We start from the raw sequence: 25,000 nt of genomic DNA, 5'->3' as shown, positions 1-25,000 counted from the left end.
TAAATAAACAATGAATAAATACTGTGAATAAATAAGTGAATAAATAAAAACAGATAAATCAATTAAATGAACCTACACCCAGCCGAATAAATAGCCCCTAATGTAGCTACCTTGGTAACATGAGCTAGTTTAAAGAGAGGTCTCTATGAATGTCTGCATATTCTTGCATTTGATATTGTCACCCTAGTCTTTAAAGAGTCCACAGTGACCAGCTCTGTGGTGCTAGTTGCATTATGGTTGTCGTCGCTCTCTTCCACAAGTCTTTTTTTCCAGCAGCACACCTTAAATTGTATTGTCAGGCTTGAGGACAAGACACAGTCACACGAATCATGGAGCATTCCGCTTTCACCCTCTTTTTGGGCTTGTCTTTGTACAGAGTAGACCTGTTGAACCACAACAACTACAGCAACCACAGTCTTTTTGTTTCTCTTCACATCTTAATGGGTAAACTGGTTGAGTTGTGAAATTCGTCATACATGGTTGAGAGTGGAGCTGTCTCCGAGAAGCATCCATCCTCTTGGCGTGAAACAAAACACCAAATCACAGATAGCACACCGCAATTATTCTTTAAGTGTCGTTATGACAAAACGAAATAAAATGATGTCATTTTGTCTTACAAGCAAAGTATGGATTCTTCCGCATTTTTCAAAATGCATATCTACTCTACACATGTAAGTGTTTATTTCAGTTATTCATTATTTAGCACAAACACAGTAATACTCTCCCAAAAAAAAAAAAAAAAAAAAAAAAAAAGATCATAGTACATTCGTTTCTAAGGATTATTCATCGTTTACAAATGCGATAGTGAGAAAATAAAATAAAACACCTTGGTAGGCAACTGTGAAATATTAGCTGGCAATATTACAATATTACTAACTGCATGCCTTGGACACTTTTAAGATCATCCTTTCCCCAAAGTCTATACCACCGCACCACAGCACCACTACACGTCTCTGCCTCCCTAAAGGGAAGTGCGCCCATGAAGCTCAGCCAACCTGCACCATCCTTAGTGGTCACCATGGTCACCAATGATGCCTGGGGTTGGAACCAGTCGTTCAGACAGAGAGAGCCATGTTCTGGACAATCAGTCCAATCTTCTCATTTTGTTCTTTTTTTCGTATTGCATAGATATATATCGTTGCATAGATATGCTGTAGGTTGGTAGTGTTAGGGGACAAAATGATATCACGACCAGGGTTTTATTTAAGACGAGCGAAAAAGTGTCTGTTGCACACCACAATCAGAGTAGGTGCTGCCTCCTTTCAGAGAAATATTCCCTAATTCTCACTATATTGACATAAACGCGAAAGAAGGCCGCAACTCTGATATGATTCAAAGAAGAATATATGATTTTGCTCTGAAAAAAATAGATATCTTACGATGAATGATGGCACAGCTGCACCCTTCTCTTTTGTTTATTCAAGACAAGACCGTGGTTGGTCACATGGTTCAGTTTGGATGATGATGACCTCTGACCTTGGCGGGGGGGGGGGAAAGGGGCTGATTCCTCTCCTCCTCCTCTCCTCTCCTCCTCACCACCGTTGCAAGGTGCACCCAAAAGATGCCTCAAGTCTTTGTGCTACTCTCAACTTCACTGTGGCGCCATACGGAAGTCTTCGTATCTTCTCCAGTAAGTCCTGTTTTGTGAAGCAAATCTAGGGCAGGATTCTTCTAACCCTATAAGTTAACAGTCAAGGTCCACCTGATCAGCACAAGTGGGCCGATTTCACAGTTGTGTAGTCCTATCCACCACCACCACCCGCCCAACTGATAACCTCAACACACACACACACACATCCCACCCTCCCTTTCCTTTCCCCAAGTCAGATGACTCTGTGAATGCCTTATTTAGGCTTTTTCACCCCTCTGTCTCTTTGTATCTGTCCCCCCCCCCCCCCCCCCCCCCCGTAGGAACCCTCAGAGGAAGTAGTCGGGGGGTGGGGAGGGTGGGTTGTTGACGCGGGCTGGGGGGGCCTCGTTCGTGCTGACAAGCTTCTCGTAGCGAGCCTTGTAGGCGTCTCTCTCCCTCAGCACTCGAGAGAGCTCACACTGGAGTGATTCCAACTAAGGAGAAGAGAGAGCGAGAGAGAGAGAATGAGAGAGTATTAATTATCGTTTCCTGTTTGCTGCGTTGTGATTTAGCATAATGATGTGCTGTTTAAATGCACAGATCAGTTTATTGTCCATTGGTACATTTGACTTTCAAGAAATCTCTGGTCAGGAAAATGTTTTGGCCCTGAGGGTATTATATGTATGTGTGAACCATACAGTAGTAGTAGTTTGTGTCTCGTGTGTGTGTGTGTGTGTGTGTGTGTGGGTGTGTTTGTGCGTGCTCGTGCTCACCTGCTGTGTGAGGACGTGTTTCTCCGACTCCAGTGCGTGGCGGTGCTGCAGACGCTTGTAGCGACAGGATTGTGCGTAGCCACGGTTCTTTAGCGTGCGGCGCTTCTGCTTCAGACGCACCACCTCGTCCTTACTGACGCCTCGCAGGTGTCGGTTCAACTCCCGCACCGACAGGCTCACCAGCTGCTCGTCCGATAAACGTTCGTCCACCCCACCACACTGAGAGAGAGAGAGAGAGAGAGAGAGAGAGAGAGAGAGAGAGAGAGAGAGAGAGAGAGAGAGATGGTCACTTGATGTTTCGATGAATTCATTATAAATGAGAAAGAAGAGAGTATGTAGGGGATCATTGTTTATTTGTGCAGGGATAGATACAGTGAAAACATTGACACATTGAATCATCAACGACCAAGAAACATTGTACCATCATGCTTGTATCTTGTTATACTCATTGTCCCTTGTTGGACCTTCAAATGAGTCATCTCACATCACGACTGACTCACAGTCTATTTAAGGTACTGTGTGATGGAGCAAGTGTGATAGACGTGTTATGGATAATGCGTATAATAACTAAGATGACTGGTTATGAAGTGAAGAAATGAAAACGATGATGTAGTATTTGCAGCAAAAGCCAGCCAGTGAATTGATAAAAATGACAATCTGCCCCCCTATCTATGTTGAAATTGATACCGTGATTAATAAGTGTGTGAATTTGAGTTCATGTGTTTGATGTGTGCCGTGTGAGAGTGTATCTGCGTCAGGGGGCAACACATGTCTATGTAATCTGTCATGTAATCTGACTGAGTGTGAGTGACAGTGAGCGGGATTATACACGGCAATAATAGCAGATATTATTGTAATCTCTAACACTGTGTTCCAAATACCCAGAGACTCAGACGCCTGCGTGGTGAGTGCAGCCACATGAGAACCGACAAATTCAACTTCCTAAGATAGCACTTGAACAAGGTAACAGTCTGGAGACGACAGACCTCTACTATTATTTGAGGTAGTAATAATAATAATAATAATAATAATAATAATATATGCCATTGAGCTGACGCTTTTATCCAAAACAACTTACATTGCAGTGAGTGCATACATTTCAGTATATATAGTCCCAGCGGGAATCGAACCCACAACCTAAGCATTGTTAGCACCGTGCTCTACCAACTGAGCCACAGAGGACCAGTATTAGGTACCATTAGGTTGAACAGGGTATACATGTTGGCATAGTGATAAGCACAGGTGCAACTACAGTGTATAAACAATTGTTTTCTTTGAAGACTATTTCAACATGCTGCGTTCCTTCCCCGACTTTTAAACAAGGAAGCCGTCATTAACACACACATACTGTCGTTGCATTGTTGTTGTTGAGGCATAGTGTCTGTAGAAGACACTAATGAAAGGTACACTGTACACACACACATATAATCATGTCCTATAATCATGTCCTCATGTCCTAATCCCAGTCCTTTAGTGCATGATCCCTCTCGTCTATCGCCTTTCCCCCTCCTCCCCTCTTCCCCTCCCCCCTCCCACCTCCCTTTAATGCTCTTGTATCCTCCTAGTCACGTTGTCACTGTACACTTATCCCAGTTAAAGGGATGGTTCATCCGAATTACAAAATCACTAACAATGACTTCTGTTTGTGGTTAAAGAATGCTAACAAACAGAACCCAAGTGTTGATTGAAAACCGCCTTTATTCAATTAAGACTCATTTCAGGGTAAGGAACCACATGTTATATGTCGTTATTAGGGTGAACTACACTTTTAACCATCTTATGTCACATATTGACATTGTCATATCTGACACAAACACAAATCCTTGTCCCCCACCCCCCACCCTCCAGAGATGGGTTGAAATAGCATTTGCAATCATTTGGAAAAACCTTGCTGTGCTTGATTGAGTTGGCCTGTAGCATTTGCAATCATTTGGAAAAACCTTGCTGTGCTTGATTGAGTTGGCCTGGCTCAGTGGAGCCAATGGAGTAGTCACAAAAGTGTAAACTCTTGAAACTGTCCCTTCTGGCAGACTCAAGCAAACGCTCAAAGTAGTTCAAAGTGCTTTTCGACTGGGGTCTGCTACCCTGACCCTATTGATGTCTCCCTCCCTCCCTCCCTCCCTCCCTCCCGTGTACCTCACTGACTTGTAGGTGATGATGATGGTGATGATGATGGCCATGCATGGGGTGGTGCGGGTGGTGGTGATGATGATGATGCGGATGGTGATGAAGACGGCCCTGGGGGCTCTGGGGTTGTGGGTAGGGTGCCGAGGAGTTAGGAGCGGCGTTGGGGAGTGACTGAGGGGCCGAGGAGAGGAAGAGGAGCGGACGATGGCACATGTCTGTCCCCTTGGCGCAGGAGATGTCACCTCCACTGTCACTGCCCGAGTCTCCCAGGTTACTGCTGGAGCTCTGAGAGAGCACTGGGAACTGGAGAGAGAGAGAGAGAGAGAGAGAGAGAGAGAGAGAGAGAGAGAGAGAGAGAGAGAAAGAGAGAGAGAGAGAGAGAGGGGAGAGGAACTGAATGAGTGGAGGGATGGAAAGTCGGGGACACTTGGAGAGATAGAAGCATCAATGATATGATACGTTGTTGTGATAGGTCGCTGTTCAAAATTTAACCAGCGATGTCCCAAGGCATCTGTATATATATATGCGATGGGCGGTGGATGGACAGTTACCTGTGAGCTCACAGCCGCAGCAGCCGAGTTCAGCAACGCCTCCACCGCATCTTCGCAGCCCAGGAAGTTCCCGACGGGCCCCCCCCTCTCTCTCTCCCCCCGCTCCGGGCCCCCCCCCAAGGCGCCCAGCAGGGACGCGGGCCCCCCCGCCTCCCCGCCGAACTGCTGCTGCAGCGCCGCCAGCCAGATCAAGTCCTCCAGAGAGGCCGGGTTGGGACCCTGCGCCCCGCCGCTGCCACCACCGCCGTTTCCGCCGCCACCTCCGTGAGAAGGGCTGCCCTCCACGTTGCCCTGGGACCCCGAGCTCACCCCGGAGGAGGTGAAGCTGTTGGAGATGGAGAGGGGGAAGGAGATGGAGGAGGAGGAGGAGGACATGGAGGAGGAGGCGGAGGGCGGTGGGTGGCCGCCGTCGCTCAGCGTCGGGGAGGGGGGCAGGGAGTTGTAGGGGCTGGAGCTGAGGCTGGAGTCCTGGGGCGGGTGGCTGGTGTACGGGGAGGGGCTGGCGGAGGGGTCGTGGTGGCCGTGGTGGGGGAGGCCCGACTTGGGGTACGTGCAGGCGGGGGGGAGAGGGGGAGTGTCGGGCTTCACCTCGAACTTGAGGAGGTCAAAGTCGTTCAGGTACTCCATGGCCAGTGGACTGGGGGGGAGGGAGGGCAGGGTGATAGACGGAGAAGAAGACATGGCCAGCGTTCAGACTGAGGACAGACTGAGGGGAGGGGGGGGGGGGGGCGAAAGAGTGTTTTTTTGTTGTTGTTGACAGTTCTCCGTATTTCAGGGTTGTTGTTGTGTGTAAATCCACGTCTCTCTGTCAGTACAGTCCATACACAGCAGCAGGCTCGAGGCCTTCACAGACAGACAAGGTGTGTCCCTGTGGAAGCCGGCGTCCCTGTTGTGTCCCTGCGTGTTTCTCCTTGGTCCTGAGAGAGAGAGAGAGAGAAAGAGAGAAAGAGAGAGAGAGAGAGAGAGAGAGAGAGAGAGAGAGAGAGAGAGAGAGAGAGAGAGAGAGAGACAGACAGACAGAGAAGAGGGATAATTCATTATTACTGATGAATAATGGCTTCATTGAGGTTCAAGCCTTTACGTTTTGGATATTTATCTAATTTCCTCAGATACGGACGCTAGACGCAGGCCGTGAAGGCTTAGACGATTGTTCTGTCAGATAGAAAAAGTCGTAAAGTGGTGAAAACACAACGCCTGCTAGCTAGGTAGACAGGAACTGAGGTCAAGATAACATCTCTAAAGAGGACAGAGAGCAAGACAGGATGTGAAACTCAACACAAGAGCAACAGTCTAGCGAAAGAAAAGAGGGACAGTGTTTTTTGTTTTTTTTTACTTCAACATTTCAACAACAAATGGCCTCATTACCGAGCTTCTATCACTGTGTGCCTTATCGACGCCTGAACACGTCAACTTGTAAACATAAACACCAGCAACTTTAGTATCAATAACATAGTCGTAACCTCCTTATACCAGAAAGGTGATAATGCAGCCCTCCTGACAATGAAAGATGATCATTCTGACCCTGTATACGTTCTGTTCACAGCAGTGTGTGAGGAGGTGCTATGCTAGAGCATGAGTGTGTGTCCAATGGCCTGTTTGTGTGTGGTAGTATTAAGTGACTAATCCTCAACAGATCCCTACTGACCCCCCATAGACACACACACACACGCACACACACACACACATGTGCATGCACGTGCACGTGCACGCACGCACACACACACACACACACACACACACACACACACACACACACACACACACACACACACTGGTAGTTCTGCACGCCAGAACATGCACCTAGGATCTTTTGGACACTCCTACATCTAAACCGTCACTACTTGGGTTCCTGTTGGTCAAAATGTACTTTTTAAAAATATATATATGTTTTCATCTTTGTCATCCCTTTAACTGTCAACAATCTACCAGAATAAGACGGCCTTTCATCATTGCTCCTGGTGACCGTGCTATGAAGAAGCAAAATCAATATATATATATATATATATATATATATATATATATATATATATATACACAGTATACGTGATATATTATACTGTAGATCAAGGGATGCTGGTGGAGGTAGAAACAGGAGGATGGTCTCATTGTAAAGCATGGTTCCTTATCCCATTCCATGCATTACAACCAGCCCATCCTTTAACCTCTACCTCCACCAGCCTCCCCTGTTGCAGATGGAAGAGTTGACTTGACTTGAATACATTATAAACTCTTTGTTGATCCAACAAGAGTGACTCCATATAACTGGAATGGGGCTGTGCTGTGGATGACATACACTTTTAGAAGTACTTAAAGCGCTCCCTCCCTGAACCCTTTCACTGTGTCACTAGATGGAACTCTTATTTTAGAGGAAACCAAACTAAACCAAACTAAAACTGCAACAGGATTATAATAGAACCACATCCACTTATCCCTGGTGTTTTCATTATGGTTAGACACTTCATAACTTCACAACGTTTACTGGTCATATCACTTGTTTAACAAGTATTAGTTATTAGCCAATGGGAGATCTGATCTCACTAAGAGACTCACAAGCCACATGAGACTAAATCAGATTTAGGCTCATTTCAGGTAAGAGGACATGATCTTAATCCAGACAGTACATTCATTCTAGAATCATCTAAATGTGTGTCATAACAGCCAATATGTTTAAAGTTGGCCCTTGTTCCATTGATATACAGTAGACATCCAAGATAGTAATTGAATGTACTAAAAGAAGGCTGCTCACTCTTATCTTTGTATCTGATGTGGCCATATCAGCTATACCATTTCATACAGAAATATTGTCTAAAAAGTTAAATGACATTCATAATGCGTTGAGATTTCCATGAACACAGGGCAAGAATGAACTAGGCTACACTTGAACATGTCAGATTTAACAACAACAGTAGTCCTACAGCAAGAGACAGGCCAATCGGATTCATTCCCTAAACTCCAGTAAACACCTCAAAACATTCTTAACTGAACCTAATACAAATAAAAAAACAACCGAAAAGAACAGAACCTTAACCTTAACCTTCTCGTACAACTAAGTGTTGTTTTCACGTGTCTACAGTAAGACATTAGATCGTAAGGACAACTACACAACACAAATGTACACGATCCATCCAGTGTTTGGAACCTATTTTCAACCCTATTCCAACTGACCCCGTAGTACATAATAATGGTCTTATTGAAAGTTATTGAATGTTTTTTTTCTCACAGTGAAAGGGACATTTTCTGACAGATGTTTCCACTCGTTCCACCCCACTGCTCAACACATTAATTGAACCCCCCACTGTTGTCCCAAACGGACCGTGACAAGGGAGAGACAAACTGCGACGGGGTCGCCGCGGAGGCCTCCACCTGGCTTGGGCCCAGAGTGTGAGGGAGAGAACCGAATGAGTGAAAGAGAAGAGCGAGGGGGAGAGAGAGAGAGAGACACAGAGAGAGAGATGGGGAAAGAGAGAGAAAAAAGTAGAATGTGACCAGGGAGAGAGAGAGATAAAGGATGAAAGACAGAGAGAGAGAGAGAGAGAGAGAGAGAGAGAGAGAGAGAGAGAGAGAGAGGGGTGGGGGGGGGTGGGTGGGGTTGGGGGGCACAGCGGGGACAGAGAAGAGTAGGTACAGTGATGGACACAAAGTTGAATAAAATGCTCTTACCGTAGGTCATAGAGAGGAAGAATGATTTGGAGGTCCTTTCACCATTACCCCCCCACAAAAGTGACTGACTGACTGACTAACTGATTTACCGACACGCTTACACTGAGAGAGAGAGAGAGAGAGAGAGAGAGAGAGAGAGGGAGAGAGAGAGGGAGGGAGAGAGAGAGAAGAGAGAGAGAGGGGAGAGAGAGGGAGAGAGAGAGAGAAAGAGAGTGCGCATGTGAGTGTGTATGACACTCTGTCACTACCCCCTCTACTCTCCTCTCTGATGCAAATCCCTCTCAACCTCCCTTCGTCACGCTCCCCTCTTCTCTCTCACCCCTCTATCCCCTCTAAAGCCATGGCTCTGGACAATCATGTTCCCAATCTCTCTCTCTCTCTCTCTTTCTCTCTCTCTTTCTTTCTCACTCCCTCCCCCCTCCTCTCTCTCTCTCCCCTTGTTACCCCAAGCCCTTAAGTCATTGTTTTAGCCACAGTTACCCATCTTCTTTCTTATTTAAAAGAACAAACATTGACACACACACACACACACACACACACACACACTCGTACGCACGGACACACGCAGGTATGCACACACGCACGCACATGGGCACGTATACATGGACGCACGCACACACACACACATACACGCACACACACACACACACACACACACACACACGCACACACACGTACACACCCACGCACACATTGATAGACATTGACACCCATCAGTTGTGTCACTTACATGATCAGGAGCTTCATGATGTCACTTATCAGAGCTCCACCAACCTATCCTTGCCTTCCATTAGTTGAAAGAGAATCAATTCAGAAGTTGTATCATAATTAACTCAGACATAAGTCTTGGTAATGATAAACTGTGTTGAGATCTGATTGATGGGGGTTGTTGGCTCTCTACCTCCACACAGTGGAGACTCACTGCTACTGAAGCACATTGGCTTATCTCACAAAATATGTAATGATGACATAATAACGGTAATCAAGATGACTAATGCATGCTCATATGCCGTCGCGCTGCTGTGTCATTCTTGTGCAGCTATTCTGTTTCCCACAAAAGTTGGATCTGATATCAGGGTCGTGCATTGTAAAGCTGTTACATAAACTATCATGAAACATGTTTTTTTTGTATGTAAATAGGCAGGTGAAGCAAATATCTCTTTGAACCTTTATTTTACAGCCCGGTATTAAGCAAGTACTTAACTAGAGAGTGGGTACTGGGTAAAACCTTTATCACCTGATAATTGCATATATTAACTACGTTTGCTGGTTCGTTTAGATTCACTGACTTCAGCATCACTATGTGGTATCTAATACCTGGTAGTATATCAATATTCGCCTAAAGGCATTTTTGGGCGTCTGCTTGCAATGTTGAAGTTAAAGTTACAAAAAAGCACTGGCAAGTACAGTATGTCTTTGTTCTTTGCTTGTCTCCCAGATTCCCAGCCCCCGTGTCCCCCCACACCCCCCTGTCTCTTGGAGTTAGCCTCAGAAATAGTGTAATTGCAGTTTTTTTCCTTTGAAATTAATCAGGCAGGGAATCGCATAACAAGCACTTTTTAATGATCCCTTAAAAGCTAAACTCGTTAATCCGGAGTCTCTCTGTGTCTTAATAACGTCTCGTTAAGGAATCAGTGAGTAAATCTGCTCGGGATCTGATGTGTTGGGATGTAAACAAAGCCAATACTATACAGAGACAAAACACAACAAAACACAAAGACACACAAAAGAGCAGCATCATTTCTCATCTTTGTGACAGAATTATTTTTGAAATATTTGTCTGTCTGTTTCACTCTTGAAATAATACTAGGCCTTTTGGTTGAAAGAACAATTCACAAAAGGCACAGCAGAGGCAGAGGCCAAACCAGCAGAGACAATCCCACCATTTCTAGAACTGCAAAAACAATTACTAATTGACCTCTATTCTCCGCTCTCCCTCTCGCTTTTCCCCCCTCTTCCTCTATCTCTCCCTCACTATCGGCCCGTCATCTCTGTTTCCGGGGGGAAAGCTTAGTTGTTAAACCAACAGGGCCTCCCACGAGAGTGAGGGACAAAGAGAGAGAGAGAGACAGAGGAACTTACCTCATATCCCCAGCGTCACACCACTACGCCGCTCCTCACTTCTCACAACTCAGGATGACGAGACATTTCTCAAACCTTGGCATTTCTTGTGACAGGTGCTTCGGCCAAAATGCAACCAATTTCCAAAAGTGTGTAGCTGTCAGCCAGCACTCAAAAAAGTGATTTTTACCATTTACCGTTTTACTTAAGGAATTTAGTCAAGGCAAACATTTGGGCTTTCGAGCCACTTCTTAAACCTGATCATGATATCATTATGTAGGCTACACCTTACAGTACACGTGCTAGAATGTTACCTCACACACACACAACTCCATGGATTACATTGTGTCCTATGTCTGTTTTGATCCAGGGCGTACCATATCCCTTCATCCACTTAAACAGCAGAGGTTCCTCCATCTTGTCTTCACCCTTACATTTGTGACAGGGTCTGGTTAAAAAGTCCTAGTAAACAAGTAAGGCAAGTAAGGCAATGTAATTCTTCTGTTTATAAAAGTGCAGATTGTAGGTTTTCAAATGATGTTTCATACATTGATCATTGAAGAAGTTAGTATAGTTGAAGAAGATGCTTATTTGAATGTTAGCACACGCTCTGAATCAAAACACACACAAAACAGCTGCTAAGTAGGCTAGCACTAACAAGAAACATCGCTACGAACATCTAACTGCATGTTTAGCACATCACAACATGCTGATGTCCATGCCATGTATCACTTACCCAGTAGCCTATGGCAGACAAGACAGAGAATCCAATTCACAAATTATAAGTATTTAGAGATCCTAAAACTGCTCTTTGTTATATGGAGTGGGCTCTTCAACACTTATTCACATCTTTCGTAATATGCAAAACAATCTTTTTTTAAAGAAGCTTTTGGCTTATTTGCGCGACTTGAGATTTTGCCGACATGCAAACTGGACCTTTTACCAGACCATGTCACATTTGTTTGGAGGATTTAAGGCCTACAGTATTATATATTATTACGTTTTTGGTTCCAAAATGCTAACAGTTAGCGGTTGGCGACAGTGGCTAGATTTCAGTCAGGAAACTTAAAGTTTGCAAAAAAAATAACTACAAAGCCTGCAGAGGTCTGGTAAAGGGCCCTTTGGATAAGACGAATACTATTCGTATTAATATTATGATCATGTACCAGAGTGATTACAATTCTGCCCAAAATGTACAGCATATCCCCTCATCTGTGATACAAAGGAGGAGGGGGTGCTACGGTTTGGGCATGTATAGCTGTGGCTGTATAGCTGTGGCATTTATATTAAGCAAAGTTGGCATAAGACACTAGCTTACAGTAACTGAGCAGTACCAACAGTCTAAACCAGATGGTTATTACGTTGTACAACAGACAGACATCAACTGCAGCACCACACACAGGACCTTTCAGAACCAGTCATGGCTTGTTAGAGACCATCACTTGTTTGAGAATGTTTATGTTTTGTGTGGTACTGCAGTTGTAACTGGCTAACTTGTCTTAATTTATTATATCACTGCTGACAGTAGCAGCAGAATGTATTCTGAAGTTTGTAAATCGTGTCTGCTTGAGTACAAAGCAAATGGCTCCAAATGCAATGGAGGGTGCTTCATCATACAGTAAGGCCATGACCCCAAAGATACTAGCATGGCAAAAGGGCCAAGTCAATCTTCAGATTTCAATCCAATTGAACATTAATTAATTAATATTTTAGGCAAAAAGACCTCAAAACAAACAACAACTTAAGATGGTTGCAGCACAGACCTGGCAGAGCATCACCAATATACACCATGTGTCTGGTGGGGTCAATGGGTTGCAGACGAAGTATTTCGAATACTTTTAGAGCCCTGAAATTCTAAATTCTTTTTTTTTTATTGAATTAAAGCTGAGAGTCTCTTTCCTTTGTACTACAAAGGGCCCTTATTGATGCCCACAGATCATTTATAAGCGAATACCATACCACAGAATATTGTCACACACTGTTTAGCATATACTATTCTGATTAAGTTATGAAATATTGATTGATTAATTGATTGATTGAGAATGTTTATTTTGGTCCCTTTTTTATTTTATTTATACAATTCATAATACAGATATTAATAATGTACACAGTCACAATGCGTAACACCAACAAATATGAATTAATTTCAACCACAATGTGTCACAGCTCCTTGCTTGTGTCCTTTTTATGGGTGAAAAGAGAAAGAGAGGGCCATGCAGGCTTGGCCTAGGGCTGTGATCAGCCACACGAGCGAGAGAGCCCTTCCTGTCAAAGAGCCACTAACAAACCCCCCCCCCCCCCACCCCATTAGTACTCGGCTGACACCTCGCTCGACCTGCATGTTTACCTTAACATGTGGAAAGACCTTAGTGCTTCTTAACCCTGGGGTCAGGTGGGGTCATGACCTGGAAGCTGCTGAGAGGGGGCACAAGGGGAGGGGGATGTAGGAGAGAGAGAGAAAGAGAGATGGTGAATAAGCAATTGAGGGGAGAGGAGAGGAGAGGAGAGGAGAGGAGAGGAGAGGAGAGGAGAGGAGAGGGGAGAGGACAGGAGAGGAGAGGAGAGGAGAGGAGAGGAGATGAGAGGAGAGGAGAGGAGAGGTGAGGAGAGGAGAGGAGAGGAGAGGAGAGGAGAGGAGAGGAGAGGAGAGGAGAGGAGAGGACAGGGCTGTTTTTGAGCGGGCCAGGGCCAGTGAGACAGATGGTGTGAGGTTGTGGTCTGGGAGGGTCTCTCTAACCCCCCCCCCCCCCCCCCCCCCGCCCCGATCCCATAGATACATGTCCTAATCCTTTCTAACTCTATTACAAGTAGCAGGCTTACACGTCTCACCTCGTACGGTGCCCCTTCCTCTCCCTCCCTCCCTCTCAGTATCCGTCTCCTTCACTCTCTATCTCACCTCAATGTTCTCAGGACCTTAGATGACCTTGTCTTTTCGAAAATGAACTTTATTGTGCTTCTGTGTTTCTTCTGCTCTCTTCTTCCTTAAAAAATACAAATGAAAAAAGACAATGATTCTCCAATGAAGAAAGAGAACATAATTATTAACAGATATTATTAGAATGTTATTACATGATAATCACATTATACTGTGAAATCTAGTAAGACAGTTGTGTATACACAGTACTAGTAGTATAGAATCCATTATTTGGTCCTTCAGTTGTGGCTAAACATACCATAATGTGCAGTAGGTGTGTATTCTCCATAAAAATGTATATCACCACAAATGTGTATTACACAACGCATATCACACTTATGCAACAGATGTTTATCCCGTCTCTCTTCCTCCCTCCCTTCCTCCCTCCATCCCTCGTGTCTTTGTCTAATCTCACTATTATTGTAACAGGGATCTAATCCATCCATTACTTCTATCTGGCCAATATAACCCTCATCCCCCCCCCCCCCCCCTTCCACCTCCCCGCGCCTTTTCTCACAGACAGTGTGGTGGTTTTAACATCATCTCTCCCAGGACTACAAATCCATCCATTTCAAACTAGTAATCTGACTGTTTTAGCTGACCTGAGAACAGACTGTCACAGTTCTATGGGCTGATGCTACAGGTCTGACACATTCATTCCAATATTAATGCAGAATTTGACAGGCTACTGTGAGGACTACCCAACACTGTTTTGGTGGATGTCTTGGTTCCATATGTGTGTGTGTGTGTGTGTGTGTGTGTGTGTGTGTGTGTGTGTGTGTGTGTTTGCAGGCATGTGAGTACAGTATATATATGTGTGTGTGTGTGTGTGTGTGTGTGTGTGTTTACTTGTGTTGTCCTCACATGGGGTCTCCATGCGAGCAGGATTATGAGGCTAGTCATGGGATTAGAGAGACGATTCTCCTCCTGTAACTGGTGTCAGATTAACCGATACCCAAGCTTTGATAAACCGTCTGTAATGTAGACATAAGCTGTCAGTACCCAGCTCTTACCTCACCCCACCCTCCCCAAAACGGTCTATCCTCCCCTCAGAGCTATGAATACTGATTACCCTGATGATATTACGGTACTTACCATTGTGCACTGTCAATCACTTTGTGATGTTTGAATTCTATTCAATTCAGTACAACTTTATTAATCACAGAGGGGCTATTAGTAGGGGGCTTTACACACTACAGGGCCAACCCAAACTATACTGTGCTGGCTCTGATATTTTCATCTCATATTGTTCTTTCCAGCACTGTTAAAACAACTACTGTTCAGTGGATGTGTGACTAGGCCAGTCCAGTGCTGCCCGCCTCCTGTACAGAATTAGGGCACTGTGGTACTAATATACAATCTGTTTTCTTGGCTAGGCACCTCCATTCCAACGTTTCATCAAACTTATTTGCTACATTTGTATTTTTTTATTACTATTATTATTATTTATAACCCTAACCCTTTATTTATTTATTTTTACAGATGACCACTAACTCGACTTTGAGTTACATGCAAATAGGTGAACTGTACAATCGAACCCTAGGACCCTATGATCTTCATGCCAGTTGTTGAGAAGGATCTAGACAGCTTAATAAATCTACAGATGCGACGTTTCATCAACAAACTGTAGACAGGGGCTAGATCTGAGCAGCCTCTCAAACTTTGGCATTAAACAACTCTAATCTGAATAGACAAAAACACCGACATACAGAAGAAGGACAGTTGAGAGACCAGCCAGACAGAGAGAGAGAGAGACAAAGAGTAGACAGAGACGGAGGTAAAGAGGGATGAGGAGGAAGAGAGGGGAGGAAGGGATTAGGGTGGTCGATACTGTGGCTCCCCTCCCAGACTGAGAGATGACTCTAAATCTGTTAATTCTCTCCCACCCTTTAGTCCTCCCTCCCTCCCTTCCTCCCTCCCTCCCTCCCTATTCTACTCCAACCCCACATATTCGTTGCTCCCTCCCTTCTCCCCTCCCTCCCTCATTTTGGGATTACTGGATTATATTCACATTAATGTGTAGAGCCGTTCAACACTCGATATCTAGCCAATGACACATTATGTTATTGTACTGCCATGTAAGAGAGAGCGTGTGTGTGTGTGTGTGTGTGTGTGTGAGAAAGGTATATTGATTACTGTAACTGAGTTGATTAATCATTGAGTAACAATGCGATCACAGTTTTAGCTAAAAATACAGAGATTAGGCAATTTAAGAGTTTGCGTAATCCAAGTTTAGTTTAATTACAAGTAAAAGTAAAGTAAAGTTAAAGGTTTTATTGCTTCTATTTCCATTATGTGACTAGACGAAATGTGTAACATAACACCCAACACACACACATACATTTGAGAGACTGATTTAGAGAAAAAGTTTCAGGCTATAAAGTGGTGATTCAAATTGTGTCAAACTACATTTGTGGCCATTGCAGGTAAGACTGTATACACAGAGGGGGACAGGAACTCAATTGTTATTGCAGAGAATTGCAGTATTTAGACCTTCATGATGACTATCATTATGCTGGGCGGGCAAGGGTTGGCGTTAACTCATAGGAGACCTGTCAGAGTGTGACACATTGGGGGAGGCACTCCCACTAACCAATGAGCTGCTCCATACTCCTGCTCAGTCTGTCCGTAGGAAGTAAAGGTCACCGCTGAAATCAGTTAATATGGCTGTTCTATACTACAATGGCCCATCATTTTTTTGTGATCAAGATTTTTTATTGCTTTTAACAACACATAACAATGACAATACAGAACAAGAAAGGAAAGGAGGGGAAAAAGAAAGAAAACTAAAAAGAAAAGGGGTAGTGTAGCAGACAAGTCATAGCCAAATAGTAGAAATATAACACAATCCGGATTGGGGTAAATGGAAAATCAAATTACAGAGTAGTCAGGTTGGTCAAGTTCAATGAATAAGCCTTCCACGCATCAACTGTACTGGGCCTCGCTTTGTTCAATCTGGTACAATGGCCCATCATTATACTACAGCCTAATCTTGATTGTGGGTGTTTAAACTTAAACAACGAAACTATAATAGATTAAAAAATACTCTATGTTTTGGTTATTTACAGTCAAATTCATCGCTGACATACTGTCAAGTGATTGGCTGGAATAGGCCTAACAGTACTTAGCTGCACCAGCGGACCCCAGGTGTTCCAGAGAGGCCTGTAAGAGAAGGGACAGCAGTGATGTCCCCGCCACCGCGGGCGGAGCTAAAAGGAGATCCGCTGTCTCGTCGGTAGCCCCCCCTGAAAGCTGGTCGTCACGTCTCCTCATGAGGGTGACGGTTCCCATGGCTACAGGCTAGGAAAAGCTCACCCATTCTGACCTTTAGCAGACGTGGTTATAATTACGTTAAATTACATCTTATCATATCATCGCCCAGCTCTCATAACCCATAAGCCATTAACCAGCCACACAGGCAAATCTGTCTGTCTGTCTGACGGATAGCAATCACTTTCCCCTATTCTATTCTAGACAGTCCTAGACAGGTCTTCACAGTTGACTGTGGCTTAATGGTGACATTATGAGGGGAGGTAGTGACGTCTTACTTGAGACACAGGGTGGCTATTTTTGCTCCACCATTGATAGAAGGCATTTTTGTGTGCCTTTGCTAGACATTGTTATAATCTTAAGTCAATGCACTTTCAGGACAGATAATATACTTTAAACTGCCCACTCTCAGTCAACATGTTTCCAACCTGACTTGTGACAGTCACTTGAGCTGCCACATACCATTATATGGATTAGGTCATGTAACAGGACCAGACCAGTTTAACTCTAGGATATAGGAGAAGCCTAGTGACTAGTGGACAAGAGTAAGTGGTCAGCAGGTTATATTGGCCAGATAGAAGTAATGGATTAGATCCCTGGTACAATAATAGTGAGATTATTAGACACAGACACGAGGGATGGAGGGAGGAAGAGAGACGGGATAAACATCTGTTGCACAAGTGTGATATGCGTTGTGTAATACACATGTAGATTTTTAGAGAAAATACAGACCTACTGCACATGGTATGGTTAGCCACAACTGAAGGACCAAAATAATGGATTCTATACTACTAGTACTGTGTATACACAACTGTCCTGCTAGATTTTACAGTATAATGTGATTATAATATAATAATATGTTCTCTTCTTCATCTTCATATTTTTTTTTTCATTTGTATTTTTTAAGGCAGAAGAGAGCAGAAGAAACACAGAAGCACAATAAAGTTCATTTTCGAAAAGACAATATGAGGACAACTAAGGTCCTGAGAACATTGAGGTGAGATACATGGCTTACATGTAAGTGGTCAGCAGAACACACATAGACTTTCATAGCATAGAGCCATGTAAGGAAGACGATATCAATATTATAAGTTACGATTACCACAGATGTAAATCTATTCTCTCTCTGTGAACTAGTATAAAGGGAGACAACTTCCATTAGAACATCGCTCGGTCGCTCACTGCACCACAGCCAGAATGCTGTGGAACTTCGCTCGGCTTCTAACTGCCGTAGCCAGGCTTGGTCAATCCTGACTCTGCCCAGGGCCGGTCCTAGGCATTTAGGTGCCCTAGGCGAGAGTATGATTTGATTCCCCCCCCCCCCCCCCCCTCCCCCCAAGTTTTAGGGGCTCCACCACCACCACCACATTAAGCCACCAGTACTGCCTCATGGTTCGCAAGAGGCGAGTGTGACTAATCGCGAAGCGTAATAGAGACAGTAGGCTGAGACAGATTTTCATAGAGACATGAAATTCATAGAGACATACGTTTATTTGAATGTTTTTTTGGGGGGCATTTGCGACCGCCTAGTTCGCCTATGCCTAGGACCGGCCCTGACTCTGCCACACGTAACGAAGCATGCTGCCTTGAAACATCTGTACAGAGAATGTAACCCAGATCTGCATACATCAATTATTACGATTCAACCTTCTCTCTGAGTGATCAATGTCATCTCCGGCCACCTGACGAGGACAATATCCCCCTTATAACCACCATAAAGCTCTAATAGTGGGTCAAGTGAAGTTGTTATTATTGTTTCCATTAAGTCTCAACAGCACATACAGTATATACTATATTTATTACACTTCCAGCTTTCTATCATGGGCTGTCAAATAAGATGTGTTTGCCAGAGTAGAAAAAAAAGAAAGAAAGGTTACTCATAAAGCCCCTTGCCTAGATCTTTTTGAGTAGCAACAGAAAATGTGACAGCTGGCAGTGGCCTCCAGTGTATTTTTGGTAGAACCTTGTATTTGACTGAGAGGGCCTGCTGGGGTTTCATTAAACAAAAAACAACTCCCACCATTCCTGATTTAAAAATACACTCCTGGAAGTCTACAGTTGTGATGGACCAGACTGATAGAACCCAAATGCAGACACAGACACAGACAGGTAAAGGTAAAACCCAATCCGGGTGTATTTATTTGTAGAAGGGAGTAGCAGGTAGGATGGTCGTTAGGCAGGCGGGGGGTCAGGTAGGCAGAATGGTCGGCAGGCAGGCAGGCAGGCGGTCAGGCAGGTGGGATGGTCAGCAGACAGGGGGTCAGGTAGGCAGAATGGTCGTCAGGCAGGCAGGCGGTCAGGCAGGTGGGATGGTCAGCAGACAGGGGGTCAGGTAGGCAGAATGGTCGGCAGGCAGGCAGGCGGTCAGGCAGGTGGGATGGTCAGCAGACAGGGGGTCAGGTAGGCAGAATGGTCGGCATGTAGGCAGGGGGTCAGGCAGGTAGAGCAGGCAGGCAGGTAGGACTGGTAGGCAGGAGGGTAGGTAGTAGGACTGGCAGGGCAGGTAGGCAGGTAGCAGGACTGGTAGGGCAGGAGTCAGGCAGGGGTTCTGTAGGCATAGGACACAAGGGTAAATAGGAGACTTAGGGTGTGTTCCCACTAGAACATTTGCTTAACTTGGAATAGAGTTTACGATAAAATTCGGTTTGCTCTGCATCGTTTGGAGCTGTGAGAACGCACATTCGAAGTCGCTCCCGGAGCAAACAACCAACGCATGCTCCACTTGAAAAGGGTGGTTTCGCTCCGATTACACTGCAAGAATGCCCTGTCAGATTTAAGGCCAAACTTTCTAGATCTAAGCAAGCTTGCACTTAAAACAAGCAAATTTGGCTGCCAGTGCAGTAAGCAAATTTCACTTGATAAGATGTCTTAAAACAAGTCAGGTTGTCCGACTATCACTCATCTTGAAATAAGACCAAAAAGACTAATTTCAAGCAATCTATCACTATGCTTATAACCAACATATTATGTCATTATATATCATTATATTATGTCATTATATTATGTTATGCCATAACATCTTGAAATAAGATCAGAAAGACTAATGCGGGGTAACATAAGGATTTTTTACTACCAACTTCCTTCTGAGAATTCACACCAAAGCAGCGAAGATATGTGCATTGAGGTCACAGAGACTAGAGACAGGTGTAAGTCTCGAGCCCTGATAGAATTTATGGAGTTTTTACGTATGATTTTATTCAGACATTAATTTAACCCTAGGGCCAAAAATGAATAAATATAACAAATCTGTACCAAATCACACAGTGCCAGACGTGTCCAGGCCCGTCTGAAGTTTGCTAGAGAGCATTTGGATGATCCAGAAGAGGATTGGGAGAATGTCATATGGTCAGATGAAACCAAAATAGAAGTTTTTGGTAAAAACTCAACTCGTCATGTTTGGAGGAGAAAGAATGCTGAGTTGCATCCAAAGAACACCATACCTACTGTGAAGCATGGGGGTGGAAACATCATGCTTTGGGGCTGTTTTTCTGCAAAGGGACCAGGACGACTGATCCATGTTATGGAAAGAATGAACGGGGCCATGTATCGTGAGATTTTGAGTGAAAACCTCCTTCCATCAGCAAGGGCATTGAAGATGAAACGTGGCTGGGTCTTTCAGCATGACAATGATCCCAAACACACCGCCCGGGCAACGAAGGAGTGGCTTCGTAAGAAGCATTTCAAGGTCCTGGAGTGGCCTAGCCAGTCTCCAGATCTCAACCCCATAGGAAATCTTTGGAGGGAGTTGAAAGTCTGTGTTGCCCAGCGACAGCCCCAAAACATCACTGCTCTAAAGGAGATCAGCATGGAGGAATGGGCCAAAATACCAGCATACATTTTTTTGTGAAGTCTTGTGTCTTGTGACTTACAGAAAACATTTGACCTCTGTCATTGCCAAGAAAGGGTATATAACAAAGTATTGAGATACATTTTTGTTATTGACCAAATACTTATTTTCTACCATAATTTGCAAATAAATTCTTTAAAAACCAGACATCAGCTGCTGGGCTTAGTCAGGGGTGCAAACTGGCGATGGTCCAAAAAGGTGACACTTTTTTTTTGCCCGTAGATGGTTAGCTCTATTATTAACAGTCTAACAATGATGCGCGTGTAAGTAGCGATGGCCCTGACCTTAACACCCGCATAATTAATGTAAGCAACCTGTTCTCAAAATAATAATGCGGGTTCCTGCAGGTTTCAACAAGTTACATTTAAGACCTTTATAAGACCACTTTTAATAGATTTTAAGACCACTTTTAATAGATTTTAAGACCTATTGAGCAAGTATTGGTATTAGACTCACATTCGTTGATTATTTTCATTAGCAATGCTGGGTGATCTGTTCTGTTGCATATAGAACAATGATAATGTAAGTTTGCCTACTCTATCAATTTCTTGATTAATTTCCATTGCTTCTCAACACATTACTAGATACAGTGTTTCCTCTATATGCATTTATTGGTGGCGGGCCGCCACGAATGAATTTCCTCCGCCACTAATTGATTCAGTCCACTAAAAATAAATAAAATAATAAAATATCCACCTCTGAACATTTTAGCTGATTAAAATATATCTGATCCTAGATCAGCGCTATAATGGATGTTGACTAAAAGTGCACCTAAATCCACGCCCATCTCTCTCTAACCGCTGATCCAAAATCAGATTAATGACATTAAACATTCAGTTGACGACGTGACACAAGAGCTTCTCCTGATTGGTCTAAATGTGAACCGGCATGAGAACCGTGCAGACTCAACCATCCCTGCTCAGCAGTCTTACCTGCCGAAATGCTCGGGCGCCTGTGTTTTCTCCTCGCAAATAACGGGCTAAAAGTCACCGGTAGTACCATCTAAAAGATACAAAAAGCTGATCTAGCTAGCTAGGTGCACAAATAAGATATCACGTTAAATAACGTCGAAAAATTTAACGAAAACTGCGACAGATGGATGGATTTTTCAAGAAAAAAGATGTCCCAGACACTTCAAACATTGCTGAAGCTAGCAGTGGCTATGAGTGATCCGAAACTGCATGGCTGGCAAAGGAGCTAGGTGGTGGATCAAGCTAACAACGTTTATGGCGGGGTACCACCACCACCAGCTACAACTACAGCGGGAGAGCCATCAGCATCGGCTAGCTGTGTTGGTGTATCAGCAGACATTAGCAAGTCAAAAAACGATTCTTATGTGCCGTCACTTTAGCAACGACAGTATTGTCAAGGGGAAAAGAAGGGGAGTCGATTTTTTTATTGACAACGGAATTACATGCTGGAAAAACATGCAGCTAAAATTCAGGGAACATTTGGACAATAAGAGACACACGGGAAAACAGGGCTCATGTGGGTGTCATCAAAGGTAAGAGTTTGTTTTCTTTAACTCAGCTGATACTCAGCTGTTTACCGAATGCTCCATCTGACTGTGATTTTACTTCTGTAATGTGGTGGGTTGACATAATTCACGCACGGAACTATGGGTTGGGAGTATTGTTCCGTCCGCAGTTGAGTGCGTAGTACCCAAGTTGTTTAGTCTGTTCTATTTACTGCTTGAGTGTGTTGTTGACAATCGTTCATGTCCTTCATTAAACGTTTAGCTTTGTCATTTGATACGCCGCCTTGACTCCCCTCTCTCGGCACTACAGTAAACAGTTAATCAGTAACATTAGCCGCTTTTGTGCTCATGTAGGCCTACTTCGTATTATATTATAGCTGATGATCTTTGTGTGTGTGTATGTGACTGTCACAAGTTTATATTCTGTATATTCTTCTTTTTTTTTTTGCCATCCTGCCTCTAGTTTTGTTTGAAATTAGGTCGTTGTTTTGAGCGCGCGTGCGCGTTTCATGCGCGTGCACGCGGGAAAAAAAACGCGCGCGCGGACAGGGCTATCCGCCACTAATGTAACAATTCCTGGAGGAAACACTGAGATATAATAGCATAAATAAGAGAATAAACTCACACACTTACTTACACTCACTTACACTGCATAGCCTATATACTGAGATATGGCGCACACACACACCTCTCACAGGAGGTCCACACACACACACCGTTGCTACCACTGCAAGTTTGAAGAAATTCTAACTTCACATGCCTACAGTCGAATCGCCTCCTACGGCGATTATCGTATCGTGGCCTCTTGTCTTATCATTTCACGTGGCAAAATATCAGGGTTTTGGGCGCAGCTTAACCAATGTCACACGAGCAATAAGTGTGCGATAAGTTTTGTTTTATATGTTGTCTCTCATCCGCACGCGTCGTATTCCCACGCAGTGGGTCTGGCGACAATAATACATTTTCCGGTCTGACTTTTTAAATAAAAATTTAATCGATTCTACGCAAGTCTAAAGCACACAGAAGCCAAATTTAGGCTTAAATGTCTGATCTATTTTAGGGACACGGATTATTTCTGGGTTATGTGGATGAGGGTTTGCATTCCATCATCTGCGAGTGCAGTATGTATTTGTGAGGGGTTGGGACATTGCCCACATATGGAAATGCATACAGATCAGGTCAGGGGCTTTACCTCCAGAGTCTCGAAGCTGATGAAGCTGGCAATGGCGAAGCCGTCGATCACATCCTCCTCGCAGGACACGGACTCTCGCTTCCTCCGACGAGGAGGCCTGTGTCTGGCCCCGGTCAGCCCGGCTCGGCATTCCCGTCCTCCGGGTCCTCCTAGTACAGAGGTCGCTCCTCCGGTACAGACCTCCCGGTGGTCGGAGCCCGAGGAGGGCGACGTGGCCCGGCGGTCAGTGGCGAGGTCCACCCTCCTCCTCTGCCGCTCTCTGTCTCTCTGGGACCGGGACCGGCGGCTCTGCCGTTCAAGAATTTGAACGCCAAATTTATAAAAGGTTTATTTTTAAAGTCTCGCCCTGTGTCTGATCCTGATGTTATAGCATCCAGGTAGAAGCGAGGTAAAGGGGGACGCGAGACAGTCTCGGGCAGCGTTCGTAAATTCGCTCTGCGCACTGGGCTCAACGTCATAAAGGGACCAAGTAATTTGATTGGACAAGAGGCATTCCATGACTGCTGATCAGATTTCCAGAGCGAATTTACGAACGCAGCCTAGGGCAAACCACTCGCCGACTCGTTTTTTTCATAACACGAAACTTGAAGTTGTAAAGTACCCACTCGATATAATAAACAACAGTTTAACGATCACTAAATACTTATAATGATCATCTAATTATGTGTAGTTATGTGTTTCTAGCATGTCGATGTTCTATCAGGTAAATTCGCTAGAACTAACCCATACCCTGGTTCAGAAGAAGAAATCAGTCCTTCGTCACTTACATCGTCGTCCTCGATGAAACTTTTAGGTGGATTGGTTACCCTAGCCTAGATGGTCTTTGTGACATTTCACAATCACAAACATATACTGTATGTACAGAAACTCACTAAAGTATAAAACACCGCTAAAATACTGCTTCTCTTCAAATCACTCCATGACACTTTGAGGTCAGTGCATTTGTTTTTTTGGTGAACTACCGTAATAACCCTAAATGGCTAGAGAGTGCAACTTCTGTGCTTTCAGAAACTGTTGGATTTTTTTCCGATTGCACATATAGTTCAAGAATTACGATAGTTTGAACGAACCCTGTAAATTCCTGTTGAGAAGTTATCGCAACAAAGACATACAGTAACTTCTATGTTATTTTATTTGATTACTTCTTATGTTTCTACATCCATCTTAAGAACTTTTTAAGACGTTTTATTTCAACTGCAGCAGAGTTTAGCAGACAGGAAGATGTTAGCTTGGGCATCATGTGACTTGGATGAGATGAGATGTAGACCCCCCCCCCCCCCCCAAATATTTGCAGATCTGCATGATTCACCGCTGTGGTTGAGGGGCTGCGGCCTGTATGATGGTCTGGGTGTTCCAGTGCAGAATCAGATTGTGGTCAGTATGAGAATTACACAAGAGTTGGAGATCTTTGAGTAAAAGATCATTGCTAATGGGCAGTGTATAAATTACAATGTTCACACACACCATGCACTAATAACATCAAAAACTCACCCATTTTGTGACATCCTCCCGCAAGGTGGACCAGTGGTAGGACGCCATCACCTTCTCCAGCGTTCGG

General features: G+C 44.2%; 1 protein-coding gene across 1 annotated transcript; it reads right to left on the bottom strand.

The window, feature by feature from the left end:
• Nucleotides 1-1,917: 1,917 nt before the first annotated feature.
• Nucleotides 1,918-5,702, bottom strand: nrl (neural retina leucine zipper; the record flags this gene model as incomplete). The annotated part of the gene is made up of 4 exons (XM_080528860.1): nucleotides 1,918-2,064; nucleotides 2,344-2,562; nucleotides 4,480-4,773; nucleotides 5,022-5,702. The coding sequence occupies 4 exons, from the start codon at nucleotides 5,700-5,702 to the stop codon at nucleotides 1,918-1,920; spliced, it is 1,341 nt and encodes a 446-aa protein (XP_080384986.1).
• Nucleotides 5,703-25,000: the final 19,298 nt, after the last annotated feature.

The sequence above is a fragment of the Nansenia antarctica genome (genome assembly GCF_963989245.1).
Source record: "Nansenia antarctica genome assembly, chromosome: 1".
Lineage (NCBI taxonomy): Eukaryota > Metazoa > Chordata > Actinopteri > Argentiniformes > Microstomatidae > Nansenia > Nansenia antarctica.
The sequence above is the reverse complement of the archived record's forward strand: the minus strand, read 5'-3'. Positions and strand labels throughout refer to the sequence as shown.